The sequence below is a fragment of the Saccopteryx bilineata genome, chromosome 6 (genome assembly GCF_036850765.1).
Source record: "Saccopteryx bilineata isolate mSacBil1 chromosome 6, mSacBil1_pri_phased_curated, whole genome shotgun sequence".
Lineage (NCBI taxonomy): Eukaryota > Metazoa > Chordata > Mammalia > Chiroptera > Emballonuridae > Saccopteryx > Saccopteryx bilineata.
The window spans coordinates 138,940,294-138,954,452 of record NC_089495.1 but is presented as its reverse complement, the minus strand read 5'-3'; the positions used below and the strand labels follow the sequence as shown (position 1 = coordinate 138,954,452).

At 44.5% G+C, this 14,159-nt stretch overlaps 1 protein-coding gene across 3 annotated transcripts in view; it reads right to left on the bottom strand.

Annotated features, from left to right (window-relative positions):
* Positions 1-13,430, bottom strand: part of TAF1B (TATA-box binding protein associated factor, RNA polymerase I subunit B) — a 74,530-nt gene extending 61,100 nt beyond the window's left edge. For 2 of the 3 annotated variants that reach the window (XM_066234614.1, XM_066234617.1), the window contains exons 1-5: positions 13,358-13,430; positions 11,930-12,028; positions 7,490-7,577; positions 4,711-4,808; positions 2,078-2,173 (exon numbers count right to left, since the gene is read on the bottom strand). In XM_066234614.1, coding sequence (XP_066090711.1) covers positions 2,078-2,173; positions 4,711-4,808; positions 7,490-7,577; positions 11,930-12,028; positions 13,358-13,375 — 399 coding nt within the window. In that variant the 5' untranslated portion in view covers positions 13,376-13,430. The remainder of the gene's footprint in view (positions 1-2,077; positions 2,174-4,710; positions 4,809-7,489; positions 7,578-11,929; positions 12,029-13,357) is intronic. The other variant, XM_066234616.1, reaches the window with a different exon arrangement.
* Positions 13,431-14,159: the final 729 nt, after the last annotated feature.

Sequence of the window (14,159 nt, the reverse complement as noted above, 5' to 3'; positions counted from 1 at the left end):
CGCATGCGGGAGTCTGTCTGACTGTCTCTCCCCGTTTCCAGCTTCAGAAAAATACAAAACAAAACAAAACAAAACAAAAAAAACCCCACCTCCTGAACTCCAGGGGCGACGCAGTGTCACTCCGCAGCCAGACTGGGTGGTATCAGGCCTCACTTTACTGCGCTCCACAGATGTGGCATTTTTTTACGAATTGAGGGCAAGACCCTCCACCAACAGAAAGATGACAGCTTGCTTTACTGCGATGGTGGCAGGAAGCAAGCCCACTCGAGGAATGCCGGTGCTTCTCGCAGCAGAACAGCATTTTGGATTTGATGGTCACAGTGTAAACTGACAGCCTCCCCATGTATAACTCCGGCCCACAAGCCTCCTCTGTACTGAGGACCTGCGCATCGAATGAGTATGTGGCATTTTCCCTGGGATGTCCACAGGCCGCCTCAGACTAACAGACCAAGATTGAGCCTGGCCCTCCTGCTCTGCCCGCTGCACTCCTTTCTGCCAGCTGCTCAGCCCACATCCCAGAGTCATCCCTGAGGATGCCTCTCCTTCTCTGTCCTACGGCCGCTGCACCAGAAGAGTCTGTGGGCTCCATCCCAAGCGTACCCAGAATCCTACCACCTGTCATTCCACTGCTGACTGCCCGGGCAGAGCTACTATCATGTGTCATCTAGAGCAGTGCTTCGCAAACTTCAGTGTGCACAGGAAGCACCCAGGAGCTGTCCTGAAGTGTGGGCTCTGGCTCAGTGGCTCTGGGCGAGGCCTGAAATTCTGCTTATCTGCCCCGACATGTCCCCACAGCTTCCTCTCACCTCCATGAGGTCCTCACTGGGACGCCTTCCCTACCACTTCGTGTCAAACAGCACCCTTAGCTGCCACCTCGTTTTATATCCCACTTCCCCCGCTTTATATACTTGCTTATTTGCTTTTTCTGTAAGTTCTAAGTACCGTATTACTTTAGATGGGTGTTTACTCAAGTCAGCAAAACACTTTTTAATATCTTAACCTAAAAATATTTAAGTCTTAGATAAAATCCAAGGTTCTGACTCAGATTTTCTATAGCTAGATAAAGCCCCAGTGCATAAATATAACCAACAAATACCTTAGCTATTTAGTTTTAAATGTCAGGTTCTTAATCATTTGGCTGCTTCTGTCTGTCTGTCTGTCTTTTTCTCCTTCAAAGGTCGCCCGAGAGCCACACAGCAACTTCGCTTCTCTTGAGAAGCACCTGCCTCCTGAATCAGGATGAAGTTTCACAACTCTATAATTACAAAATGTTGTTTTTCCCAGTAAATTCAAGTTCCTTCTCTTGAGTTGATTTAAATTCATTGTCTCCTATTTAAAAGGACATTTCCTAAACTAATTCTTTGCACTTTTATCACTGTACCTTGCATGACCTGACTACTCCCAAAGTTTCCGTTCTTAGACCGACTCCTTCCACCCAGACCTGGGCTTCTTGGTCCTGAGTCACTAAACTCTGCACGTGGAACCTACGAGGCCCCAAACAAACAAGGACACACTGGGCCATGTTCCCAAGCCCTCAGCAATGTCAGTCAACAGATTCGGAACCCATTTTCAGCCCTGGAGAGCGAGGACCGCACATCCAACATGCCCAAGTTCATCCAGTCGCCCTTCTCAGCAGTGGAGACCCCCGCACCCTAAATAAAATGTGCCATGGCACATTTATAAAGGGATTAAAAGCAACTGGGGGGACAGGAAAGGTGCATGAGGAACGGGACTTATGTTTCTGCACATATAGACTTCTAAAAAGAGACAGTAACTGAATTCAATCTTGAAGAGCTAGGTAAAGTAAGTATAGGTATCATAACCAAAAGGACAGTTATAGAACTTCTTTAAGCTTCTATTTAGAACTTAATCATATATTTCTTTATGTTTCAATCAGTCAAATAAGAAGTCACAATTAATTCCAATGTCTAGATCAGTGACCGTGTCCTTGTGGACTACAACGAAAACCCCTTCACTGAAAGTCCTCTGACAAGCCTCACAAGCCCACATGCGGCTGAGCCCACCAGATCTAAGCCTCGCTGCGCCTTTCTGCCCACGCCTCAGACCTGTCACGTACCAGAGCTTTCCTTCCACGGGTGTACACTGGGTTTTCACAATACGCCTGCTTACTCTTCTGAAGGTAGCGCTTCCAAAAAATATGTAAGACTTGATTCTAAGGTGGAAGGGAAATGAATGGTCACTTGGGCTTATGACGACAAATGCACCAGCACATTGAAACCCCAGAGCCTCTCGTACGGTACGCACTGTCCTCCGTCTCCGTGTGTTGTCCTATACCTCCCTGCACCAGCTATGTGACTGAGCCTCTGTGGGTCACACATAGGCCTTTGGTGTGTGACGTTCTCGAGTTTCTAATTCCTATTATCCCATCCTATTCCATCCTATCCTGTCCTGTCTTGTCCCATCCCATCCTATACCGTCCCATCCCATCCTATCCCATCCTATACCGTCCCATCCCATCCCGTCCCATCCTATACCGTCCTATCCCATCCCATCCCATCCCATCCCATCCTATACCGTCCCATCCCATCCCATCCCATCCTATACCGTCCTATCCTATCCCATCCTATCCCATCCCATCCTATCCCATCCCATCCTATCCCATCCTATACCGTCCCATCCTATCCCATCCTATACCATCCCATCCCATCCCGTCCTATCCCGTCCCATCCCATCCTATCCCGTCCCATCCCATCCTATACCATCCCATCCCATCCCATCTTATACCGTCCTATCCCATCCCATCCCATCCCATCCCATTCTATCCTGTCCTATCCCATCCCATCCTAAGAAGCCCAGAGTCCCCTTTGGTCATGCATGGACCTAGAGGTCACTTTGTTTCGGCTTGCCCCAACAACAGCAAAGGCTCCTCAACAGATCTTTCCTCGGTGACTTCGTCCACATTGATCTTCCTCCCTTCTCTTTTTGCCCTTAATGTCACTTAAGAGCATACCATTATCCAGTTTTGTGTTTATTCATTCCACAACATATAAAACCCTCTCCTCAACAAGGCTGGGTCTCTTAGCACTCGCTTTCCAATGAAGGCAAGCAGCAAGTGTGAGGGAACCACTGTTGCTATACAACTGGCCTTTAAAGAATTTTTGAAATGGTTTCATATGAAATGCAAATAAGAGCAGGGATACTCCTGAAAGGCAGCAAGGTCAAAGTACGGTCCCTGGACCAGCAGCAACAGGGTCACCTGGGAACTTGTTAGAAATGCAAATGATTGGGACCTACTCCAGACCTACTCAATCAAAAGCTCCAGTATAGCATCTAGCAATCTGTGTTCTAACAAGCCCTCCAGGTAATTCTGACACAAATTCAAGCCTGAGAACCACTAGTTTAACATATCATTCTCCAAAGTGCATTCTGGAACTCAAGTGCTGACAGATGCTGCACATAGCAAAAGATTCTGTTCTCTAATAGTGAATATTGCACACTACATCCTCTTGTTAACTAAACAAGCACATTAACTCATAGAAGTCTGCAAAGTTATTTGTTTTACTTTAAGCCAATGTTTCCTAAATGTTTGATGACCAAAAACATTTTTAAAAAGTTTTCCTTTAAATATATTATTGCTGCCCTGGCCGGTTGGCTCAGTGGTACAGCATCAGCCCGGCATATGGATATCCCAGATTTGATTCCCAATCAGGGCACACAGGAGAAGCGCCTATCTGCTTCTCCATACCTCCACCCACCCTCACCCCTTCTGCAGCCATGGCTTGAATGGTTTGAGCTATATGGCCCTGAGTGCTGAGGCTGGATCCTTGACCTCCGCCTCAGGCGCTAAGAAAGAGATCGGTTACTGAGCAATGGAGCAATGCCTCAGATGGGCAGAGCATCACCCCCTTGTGGGCTTGCCAGCTGGGGGGGATGCCAATCAGAACGCATGTGGGAGTCTGTCTCTGCCTCCCCTCCTCTCACTGAATTTAAAAAAGTATATATATATATCATTGCTTATTTACATCTTGTAGAACACACTTAGGAACTGCTAGTCTCATAAAAGGATTAAAGGGTAGCTCAGTTGGTTAGAGTCTCCATACACCAAGGTTGTGGGTTTGATCCCTGGTCAGGGCCCATAAAAGATCATTCAATGAATGTATAAATAAGTGAGACAACAAATCAATGTTTCTTTCTAAGATATCAATCAACATATAAAAGTTTTTCTAAAAATCACAAAAAATAATAGTGTTATTACCAATAACTCTTACTTTTCTCCTTAGTTTCACTCTAAATCTTACTATTCTTAGGGGGGGGAGAGAGAGAGAGAGAGAGAGAGAGAGAGAAAGAGAAAGAGAGAGAGACAGGAACATCAGTCTGTTCCTGGATGTGCCCTGACCAGGGATCACACCGGCAACCTTTCGTGTATCAGGATGATGCTCTAACCAACTGAGCTATCAAGCCAGAGCAGAATATTACTGTTCTTAAAACAGAAGGAGAGAGGGGTTGGGGGAGGGGAGGGGCACAAGAAAACCAGATAGAAGGTGACAGAAGACAATTTAACTTTGGGGGAGGGGTACACAGCACAATCAAATGTCAAAATAATCTAGAGATGTTTTCTTTCAACATATGTACCCTGATTTATCAATGTCACTGCATTAAATATAATAAATTTTTTTTTTAATCCAAAAAAACCCCACAAAAACCAAACAACCAAGTGGAAACCTAACATCTAGACACAAATGGACTTACCTTTAATTCTGGGCCTATGCCAAGGGTCTTTAAGGCTTCTGCTTGCTGGCAAAGTATGTGCTGGAAACCTTCGCACACGTACCAATCCCAGCCTTTCTCTAAATGACAAATAAGCTTTAGACATCTGCATTCCTAATTTCCTCACTGCATGCTACCACATAGTTACAGCTGTGTTTTACACATTGCAACTGGAATTTTTTTGTATCCCTGAATAAGGTTTCCAGTTTTGTTTCCAACCTAGCAAATCTATACACAAATGCCAAAGCCAAACATTACAGTCACCATGTTAAAAAAATGAAATCAGTTTTAAAAATGCACGGTACTGAACAACGCCCAGTGGCGTCCTGAATGGGGAACCCTCAGTGTCCAGTCACTGCTCCCCTGTGCAGACTCACAGTGAACGGGAACAGTGAGTCTTTGCAGAATGAACGAACAAAAGCCAGGATGTAAGGGTCCAAGGTCTAGGAAAGGGCAGTAAGAACATTCCAAAACACACCGCTCAGTGGCATTCTGCTTTTCTGAAAATGGTTACAGGGAGAAACTGAAAGCAAAGAAATAAATGCTTATAGAGCTCCGCCTAGGTACCAGGTGTGCTCTAGGCATTACAATTAGGTTCTTCTCTTCAGTCCTGAGAGCCTGGGAAGAAGTCTGCCACCACAACAGACAGGACCTACATGTTTAAACACACCACCAGTTACAGAAAATGTTAAAATCTGTTAAGACCCTGATATTTTATCCCTCCTTTCTGGACAAATACTGGACTTTTTGAAAAGCTGGTTATCAGCCTTTTTACATATAACTTCTGAAATCTGTTGCTATGACTCTAGGATCCCCTCTGGCATGCAGAATGTCATAGGGCTGCCACTCGCTCTCTTACCTCAGTGTCACAAGGTTCCCCTACCCCAGCTGACTAACCCAGTTTCTGGGAAGGGTTTTAGGTTGTACACCAGTAAAACAAACCACCTGTCACTCTGATGCATCCTTCAAGTGAAAGCTGAGGGGGTTGAAGTGCCTCAACCTGAACACACGGGCTCTCTCTCCTCCCCGCACACTGTTCTCACCTTGTTCTCTCTTCTCCCCGCACACTCTGTGTTCTCTCCTCCTCGCACACTGTTCTATGTTCTCACTCCTCCCCGCACACTGTTCTCACCGTGTTCTCTCTTCTCCCCGCACACTCTCACTGTGTTCTCTCTCCTCCTCGCACTGTTCTATGTTCTCACTCCTCCCCGCACACTGTTCTCACCATGTGCTCTCCTCCTCGCACACTGTTCTATGTTCTCTCTTCTCCCTGCACTGTTCTCACCGTGTTCTCTCTCCTCCCTGCACACTGTTCTGTGTTCTCTCCTCCCCGCACACTGTTCTGTGTTCTCTCCTCCCCACACACTGTTCTATGTTCTCTCTCCTCCCTGCACACTGTTCTCACCCCTCCCCACACACTGTTATGTGTTCTCTCTTCTCCCCACACTCTTCTCACCGTGTTCTCTCTTCTCCCCGCACACTGTTCTCACTGTGTTAAGTTCTGAGTCTGAGGTCCTATTTTACATAAGATGCCATCACCACTTGCATCTTACAGATGAAGAAACTAAGGTCAAATAGCTTGCATGTAAGACACTTGACATCTAATGTAAAGCACCTAAGTTCCTGCTGCAATTGAAGTTCAAACTATACCTTTTAATTATTTACACAGGTGAAGTCCAAATGTATCAGGCTTTACCCTAATAAAATTTAATTTAAATTAATCAGGTTTTAGCCTAATCAAAATGGTCACTATTAAAGGTTAAAAAGGAACAGAAGTTAGCATTTAGGTATTCTCTCTGCTACCCACCTAAGAATGTCAATTTACAATATTTCATACAGAAAGCATATTACATTTGTACATATTTATTTCATGTGTGTGTATCTGTAAGGCTATAACATGGAGGAGCAGTCGTTATCATTAGCCTGGTTTCAAACTTGAGGATCTGGTCCTAGGTAAGATTGGTCACAGTAATAAAAAGTACCAGATAGACTTTACCTCAGATTCTTCTCAATAATGGTTAATTCATGTCCTCACTGGATTAATGAAATAGACTACCTTTCAAAGCACACCCAGGCTGAGCTATTTTAAGGGAAAATAACCTCCCCTTTTTTAAAGGGGTGTGTTCACAATTCAATGTGAGAAATGGATTTCTAAAAGTTGAATATCAGGTTTAACTCACCTAACCTGACAATTCCAGCTGAATCATTTTAGAAAAAAAAACATTTTCTTTTTTTTTTTTTTAAACAAATTTAATATTTTATTTATTTATTCATTTTAGAGGGGGGGGGGGGCAGGAAGCATCAACTTCCATATGTGCCTTGACCAGGCAAGCCCAGGGTCTTGAACTGGCGACCTTAGTGTTTCCAGGTTGACACTTTATCCTCTGCGCCACCACAGGTCAGAAAAACATTTTCTTTTAAAGTACAGAAAATCATATTCATAACAGATGATAAATACAGAACAGAAAAACAGATGCCAACAGATAAAAAGAGACATGCTCCTTCTGTTATCATTCTTCCGTATAACTGCTGCTCCTTTGGGAGAGCAACCTAATCATAAGCAGGATAAAAAACAACAGGCTTTAAAACATTTGCTTCCAATCTTACCATCGATAATTACCTACTTTAATTCCACTTTGGATTACCTGCTTAACATGCTGGCAATTTCCTGGAATCTACTTGACATCCCATTCCACATCCCCAAACACGAAGGTGAAAGCAGGCCTGAAGACTGCCAAGGACACATGAAGAAAGAGCTTACCGGGCTTTTTTTTCTTTCTAAGTCCCCGGTTGATGGCTTTTATTTTAGTGTTAGGAATAGGCTCAGTGCTCAAAACTTCCTTCGATCTCTGCAGGAAACAGAAACATATCATTAAAAAGTTAGCTTTACATCTCCCTCAATCTATTTCCAACCATGCGCTGGAACTACAGTGGTCCCTCATCTATCGCGGGGGTCAGGTTCCAGAACCCCCTGCAATAGGCGAAAATCCATGAAGTAGCAACCTTATATTTATTTTATTATTTATATATATACACTTACGGCTTTATTTCAATTTAGTATTCTTTTAATATGTTTTAATTAATATTTTTATTTTTTTTCAATTTTTTAGGCTAGAAAATGCTTATTTTACTGCAAAAATAATTAAAATAACTATATAAAAATACCTATATACTGCAAAATCTCACGATATAGCAAAAAAGCTACAATATAAAATTAGATATATACAATTTAAAAATTTGCGATACAGTGAGACCGCAAAAAGTGAACCGTGATATGGCAAGGGATGACTGTATAATGAACTAAATTGTGAGTGCCAGAATGAATAATGGTAACATTTTGGAAAATCATATAAATTGGAACACTCTGATTAACCTTTTTGTTGCCTTGTCATTCAAAATTACTCAAGTGACTAGAATATAGTAGACACTAAATAAATGTCTGTCAAATGAATATACTTTTATTTCAAATAAATTTTTAATTGTTTCAAATCAAACCTAAAGTCTCCGGTGCCATATTCAAAGCAGTTCTAATGGACTGGGCTAGCTACAGTAAGAATGTAAGACATGTCAGAATACACACCAACACAGTCACCCAGCAGAGACATGTGCAACTTCTAAAGAGAAGGCAGGGAAAAAAGGCTTAAAACCTGGACTAGACAAAATGTGAAATAACTAAAAGGTAGAAAAAGCCTAATATTTAAATTAGAGCTATAAGTAAGTGACCCTGACCAGGCCGTGGCACAGTGGATAGAGCATTGGACTGGGATCCGGAGGACCCAGTTTCAAGACCCTGAAGTCGCCAGCTCACCAGCTTGAGCCCAAGGTCGCTGGCTCGAGCAAGGGATCACTCAAGTCTGCTGTAGCCACCCTGGTCAAGACACCTATGAAAAAGCAATCAATGAACAACTCAAGTGCTGCAACCTGAGAATTGATGTGTCTTATCTCTCTTCCTTTCTGTCTGTCCCCACTGTCCCTCTCTCTGACTCTGTCTCTGTCACAAAAGAAAAAGATTCAATAGCACTCATCCACATCCCCTTCCCATACACAGCAAAAAAGAAACTAAATAGAAACATTGAAATGTTGTGTATTGAGATTGATTTTAACTTTCATCTTCATAACTTCCAAATTTTCTATAATAAATTTGCTCTTATAATCATAAAAAACTGTTAAACTCACACAATTCTAGCCTACAACTTTTATTAAATACTCGCAAAATACTTGCAAGAATATCTATTTTAAAAATTGGCCAGATTTAAGGCCCGACAAAGTTTTTCCTGCATAAAATAAACCAAGAGAAACATCTAACTCCTTGACCATTTCAGAAGGCTCTTTCCAGGAAGTATAGTATCCAGAGTTGAGAATGATACACAGAGTACAACGGAGGGCAGTGCAAGGGGCAGAGAAATGGGGAAAATCGTACCATGACTTATCTTCATAGATGTAACTCCTGTCTAATCAGCCATTCCTCACCCACTGGATTTCAACATCTGCAACTACAATGCCACATTCCAGGCAGCACCTGTCACATCACACTCTATATGAAGACCACGCCTGGACTGCCAGGAAGCCAAGAGTAACTACTGAGATTAGAAAACACAGTTTGGCCTGACCAAGTGGTGGCGCAGTGGATAGAGCGTCGGACTGGGATGCGGAAGACCCAGGTTCGAGACCCCGAGGTCACCAGCTTGAGCACGGGCTCATCTGGTTTGAGCAAAAGCTCACCAGCTTGAGTCCAAGGTTGCTGGCTCGAGCAAGGGGTTACTCAGTCTGCTGAAGGCCCGCGGTCAAGGCACATATGAGAAAGCAATCAATGAACAATTAAGGTGTTGCAACGCGCAAAGAAAAACCAATGATTGATGCTTCTCATCTCTCTGTTCCTGTCTGTCTGTCCCTGTCTATCCCTCTCTCTCTGTCTCTGTAAAAAAAAAAAAAAAAAAAAAAGAAAACACAGTTTGTCTATCATATGGTAAGCACTGAGTCAAGTTCTTGGCCTTTATAAATATGTTGCTCACTTTCAAGAATGCAACATTCTTGGCCCTGACCATTTGGCACAGGGTAAAGTGTCAACCCCGCACACCAGAAGTCACAGGTTTGACCCCCTGGTATGGGCATGTACGAGAAGCACTCAATGAGTACACAACTAAATGGAACTGAGTGAAACAATGTGCTGATGCTTCTCTCTCTCTCTCAAATCAATGGAAAAATTAAAAAAAAAAAAAAAAAAAAAAAGAATGCTACATTCTTGACAAGTTACTCCATTTGGGTTGAGGGCCTTTCATATGTGGAACCAGGTAATGGTATTAGGATCTTACAAGGTAAGAAAATGACTGCAGCAGATTTTATCAGACAGAAATAAATAAACACATCATCAAAGACAGAAAAGAAGCAACTAGTTAATAGTTTGATTTCTATAGGAATAGGATGCTGATCCGTGTAGACACGCTTCCTTCACATGTTTACATTTGCACTGCTGGGGCACACGCAATGGTGGGTAAAACTGACAGTGCTCAGCACGTGCCAGAGCAGAGGCTCGAATGACATGTGTTTAAGTACAATTTGATATGTGTGTGTGTGTGTGTGTGTGTGTGTGTGTGTGTGTATCCAAGGCCATCACCATCAGGATGATGAACACATCCATCACTCCAACCACTTCATCAGAGGAGCCCTTCCCTCTTAAATATTCTGGGCGACTAAATGGAAGTAGACATGAGAACGTCCACTGCAGACGGAGGGACAATGAGTGTCTCAAGGAAAAGCTCTTGTGTGACTATGTTGCAAGCTAAATCTTCTCAAGGCAAATGTCTTTTTTGCTTGTTTCAGCTATTTTTCCAGGCTTTCGTTGTTTGGGTAGGAAGGTAAATCTGGTTTCTGCTACTCCTTGGCCAAAAGCAGAAATCTACAGTTACTTTTATCTGTCCCAAATGTGGCTTTCTTAGGCCAATGGAGTAAAGGTAATAATATCTTCTCCTTCCTGGCTCTGTAGACTTTGAGGAAATCCTTTTCCAGAGAGAAGAGCTCTGGCATGTTTAGCCTGTCCAAGAGCAGGCTGTCCAAACTGCCCTGGAAGACTTAGCACTCCCAGCCTTCAATTATCTAGGTCACGGCAGGGTGGTGTGACAATCTCTAAGAGGCAGGTGTGGTGGGGCAAAATGAACATTGGAGTCGGAAGATTTAGGTTCAAGTCCTGGCTCAACACTTTATGCTTCTGTGACTTTGGAAAATTTACTCAACTAGTGAGCCATACTTGCCCTATCAACAGATAGGCATAATAGTATATGTCACAGGTTGGTATGAAGAAGAAATTAAATAATGGGTAAGAAAATACTGTAAGGTATTGCACAAAGATAAAATAATAATGAAGCATATTTCCAATACACACAACAGTCCTCAATCTTTCTAACACTCCATTTTCCAAACCTCTAAGCTACCACAACACATTAAAAACTCTTAAGTAAGCATTAACTAATAAAAAGAAATGCACCACCTTCTAAGTACGATTTTAGTTATTTCCCCTTAAACTATATAGTCTGAATCAGGAAATCACCTATGCATATGGCCCAACATAATTTCAAAAGCTCATCCTAAATCTAACTTACAAATTCCTTCACCATTGTGTAAGCACCAAGCCTACTTACACTCTTGGAATTTGAGTACTGCAAGACCAATAAAAATAGATCAACTCGATCAATTCTTTGCCACGGGAGGCTGAAACTGCTATTTTTAATTTTTAATTTTTTATTTTTGTATTTTTCTGAAGCTGGAAACAGGGAGAGACAGTCAGACAGACTCCCGCATGCGCCCGACCAGGATCCACCCGGCACGCCCACCAGGGGCAATGCTCTGCCCACCAGGGGGCGATGCTTTGCCCCTCCGGGGCGTCGCTCTGCCACAACCAGAGCCACTCTAGCGGCTGGGGCAGAGGCCAAGGAGCCATCCTCAGTGCCCGGGCCATCTCTGCTCCAATGGAGCCTTGGCTGCGGGAGGGGAAGAGAGAGACAGAGAGGAAGGAGCGGGGGGGGGGGGGGGGGGGGGGGGGGCGGTGGAGAAGCAAATGGGCACTTCTCCTATGTGCCCTGGCCGGGAATCGAACCCAGGTCCCCCGCACGCCAGGCCGATGCTCTACCGCTGAGCCAACCGGCCAGGGCCTGAAACTGCAATTTTTAAAACACAAGCAAATTCGTAGATGAGATGGATTACTTACTTCTGTGACGTTGTGGCAGGAAATACAGTAATATTTGCCTTCATCAGTAAGACCCCAGGAGACAGCAGCACACTTAATACAGCGCTCTCTGAACTCTTTCTGTAGCAGAAGAAGAGGACAGTCAGGACATTGTACCTCAACTCTGCAGTTCTGCTAGAGGGTGACCAGCAGTTTTACCCCATAAATAAATAAATAAATAAATAAATAAATAAATAAATAAAATAGAACATAGAAAATATATAAGAGAGATTATCTATAAGCAATGAGAACAGCACTTCAGTTTCTTGAGTGGTTCAAAATGGAATTAAACTATTAAAGAAAACTTTCTAAAATATGCAATGTGTGAGGGGGAAAAGCGTGAAGAAAAGGTGGTAGGGGCAAAATGGAAAGAAAAGGTGAGTAAATAAAATTCCTTGAAAATGCTGTGAGGAAAAAGAGATGACAAGATTTAAGTACAGAGAAGACTTAAAAAACAGAAATAGAATGCCATTTGGAACTTTTTCCAGGACGCTAAAAACAAGCAACTCACCCCAAAGACACCAGATTTTTATTACAGTTGTTTCAATTTACTCATTCAGCAACACAAGGAGTATCAACTACCTGTGTACTAGCCATTTAAACCAGGTGATGAGCATTCAATCTGACAGGAGCCCTACTCATAGCAATACAGATTAATGGTGTGACCCTGATCAACGTCATCACCCTAGCAATTACAGACGTCACCCACGCATCATTCAGTAAACATCTACTGAGCACCTACAATGAGGTAGACCTTCTGTTTCCATAATGCTTCTAAACATACCTCGACTGTCACTAAGTTACTGACCCCCAGGTCTTTGGTGTTTGACATGATCGTTGATCTAACTATAGAATACTCTGCCATCAAAGAGTACGGGCAATTTAAGCAGCATGTCAAAAATGAACGCCAAAGTTATTTTGGCGAATGGGTAAAGCTTCCATCAATCCCGTACTGATCACTACCACGCCTTGGTTTGTCCCCAAACCCAAATGCGGAGTCCCGACAGCAGACGGTGGCAAGGAATCCCAGAGGTTACTGGGGGGCATTCTGGTTCCAACCCCACCTTCCCTTGCCCACCCCATCATCAAGGGGAACTTGTGGGGGGTCCTGTCCAGAGAGGATGAGCCACATGGGTGGATCACCCACAAAACCCACAACTTCACCTTCCTCCTGAAGCACATTCAGAGGAGAGGACATCGCCCACCCCCCCCTTCATCCACATCCTCTTCCCCCAAAACGCACCCTTCCATGTCTGCCCGCCCCATCCCTTTGCCGGCCGGTCGGTGGCCGTCCCCGTGGCCAGTCGGCGTCCTGCGCCCCTTCTCCTTCCTCAGCTTCGTTCCCCTCCCGCCCCGCCGTGTGGACCTCCCGCAGCACCCCTGCCCCATCCCGGTCCACCGCCCGCTCACCGCCTCCTCTAGGTCCATAACGGTGCTACCGCCGCTGCCGCCGCCGGAGCCCGTTACCCAGGCAGCGAGCGCAGCTTCCGGGAGCGGCAGGAGCAGCAGTCCGGCAGGAAACTGAGACCTTGGCTTTGCATTCCGGACTCCTGCGGCCGCTGGGAAGCCTCGGCGCGCTCCGGGGGCGGAGCCAATCTCGCCAATCCTGCATCCCCCTCCCAGACAGCATCCTTTTCCAAGTCAAAGATAACGGACGGACGCAAACCAGTAACAAACTGGGCGGTGCCCCATACCGAGCTGGTCCGATCTCGCTCTGTTCTGGCAGCTGTTAGTTCCGAGACTCGCTTACTGATTCAGGCTGCCAGGGAGCTCGCCACTCCAGGCTGGCTTTTAAACGCGCGGGCGGGGGACTCGGGGTTCTGCAGGGAAGAACACAGGGTGCTGGGCTTCTCACAACGGCTTTCCTGCTTCCCTATGCCTCAGTTTCCTCCGCAAAAGTTCCCTGTTGCTCGTGAGCCCCTTGCTGAGCCTCAACCTAAGTGCTCACAAATTAGTGTTGTAAAGTATCCGTACCTTACTTCGCGAGTTTACGTAGAGACACTGTTGGTCAAATAAGTTTGTAAATATGATATATATGTTTGCTCACTTATAGTTTGCATTGAGTGTGGGAGACAAGCTGTAAGCAAGCAGGGTCGTGATAGCCTTAGGCTTAGTTTTAAAACTAAGCTTTTCCCCACACCCTTGACTGTTGCATGATGTGGGGTGGTGCACTCTCATGAGGAATCCCATTATGCCTCAGACAAGTGACTTT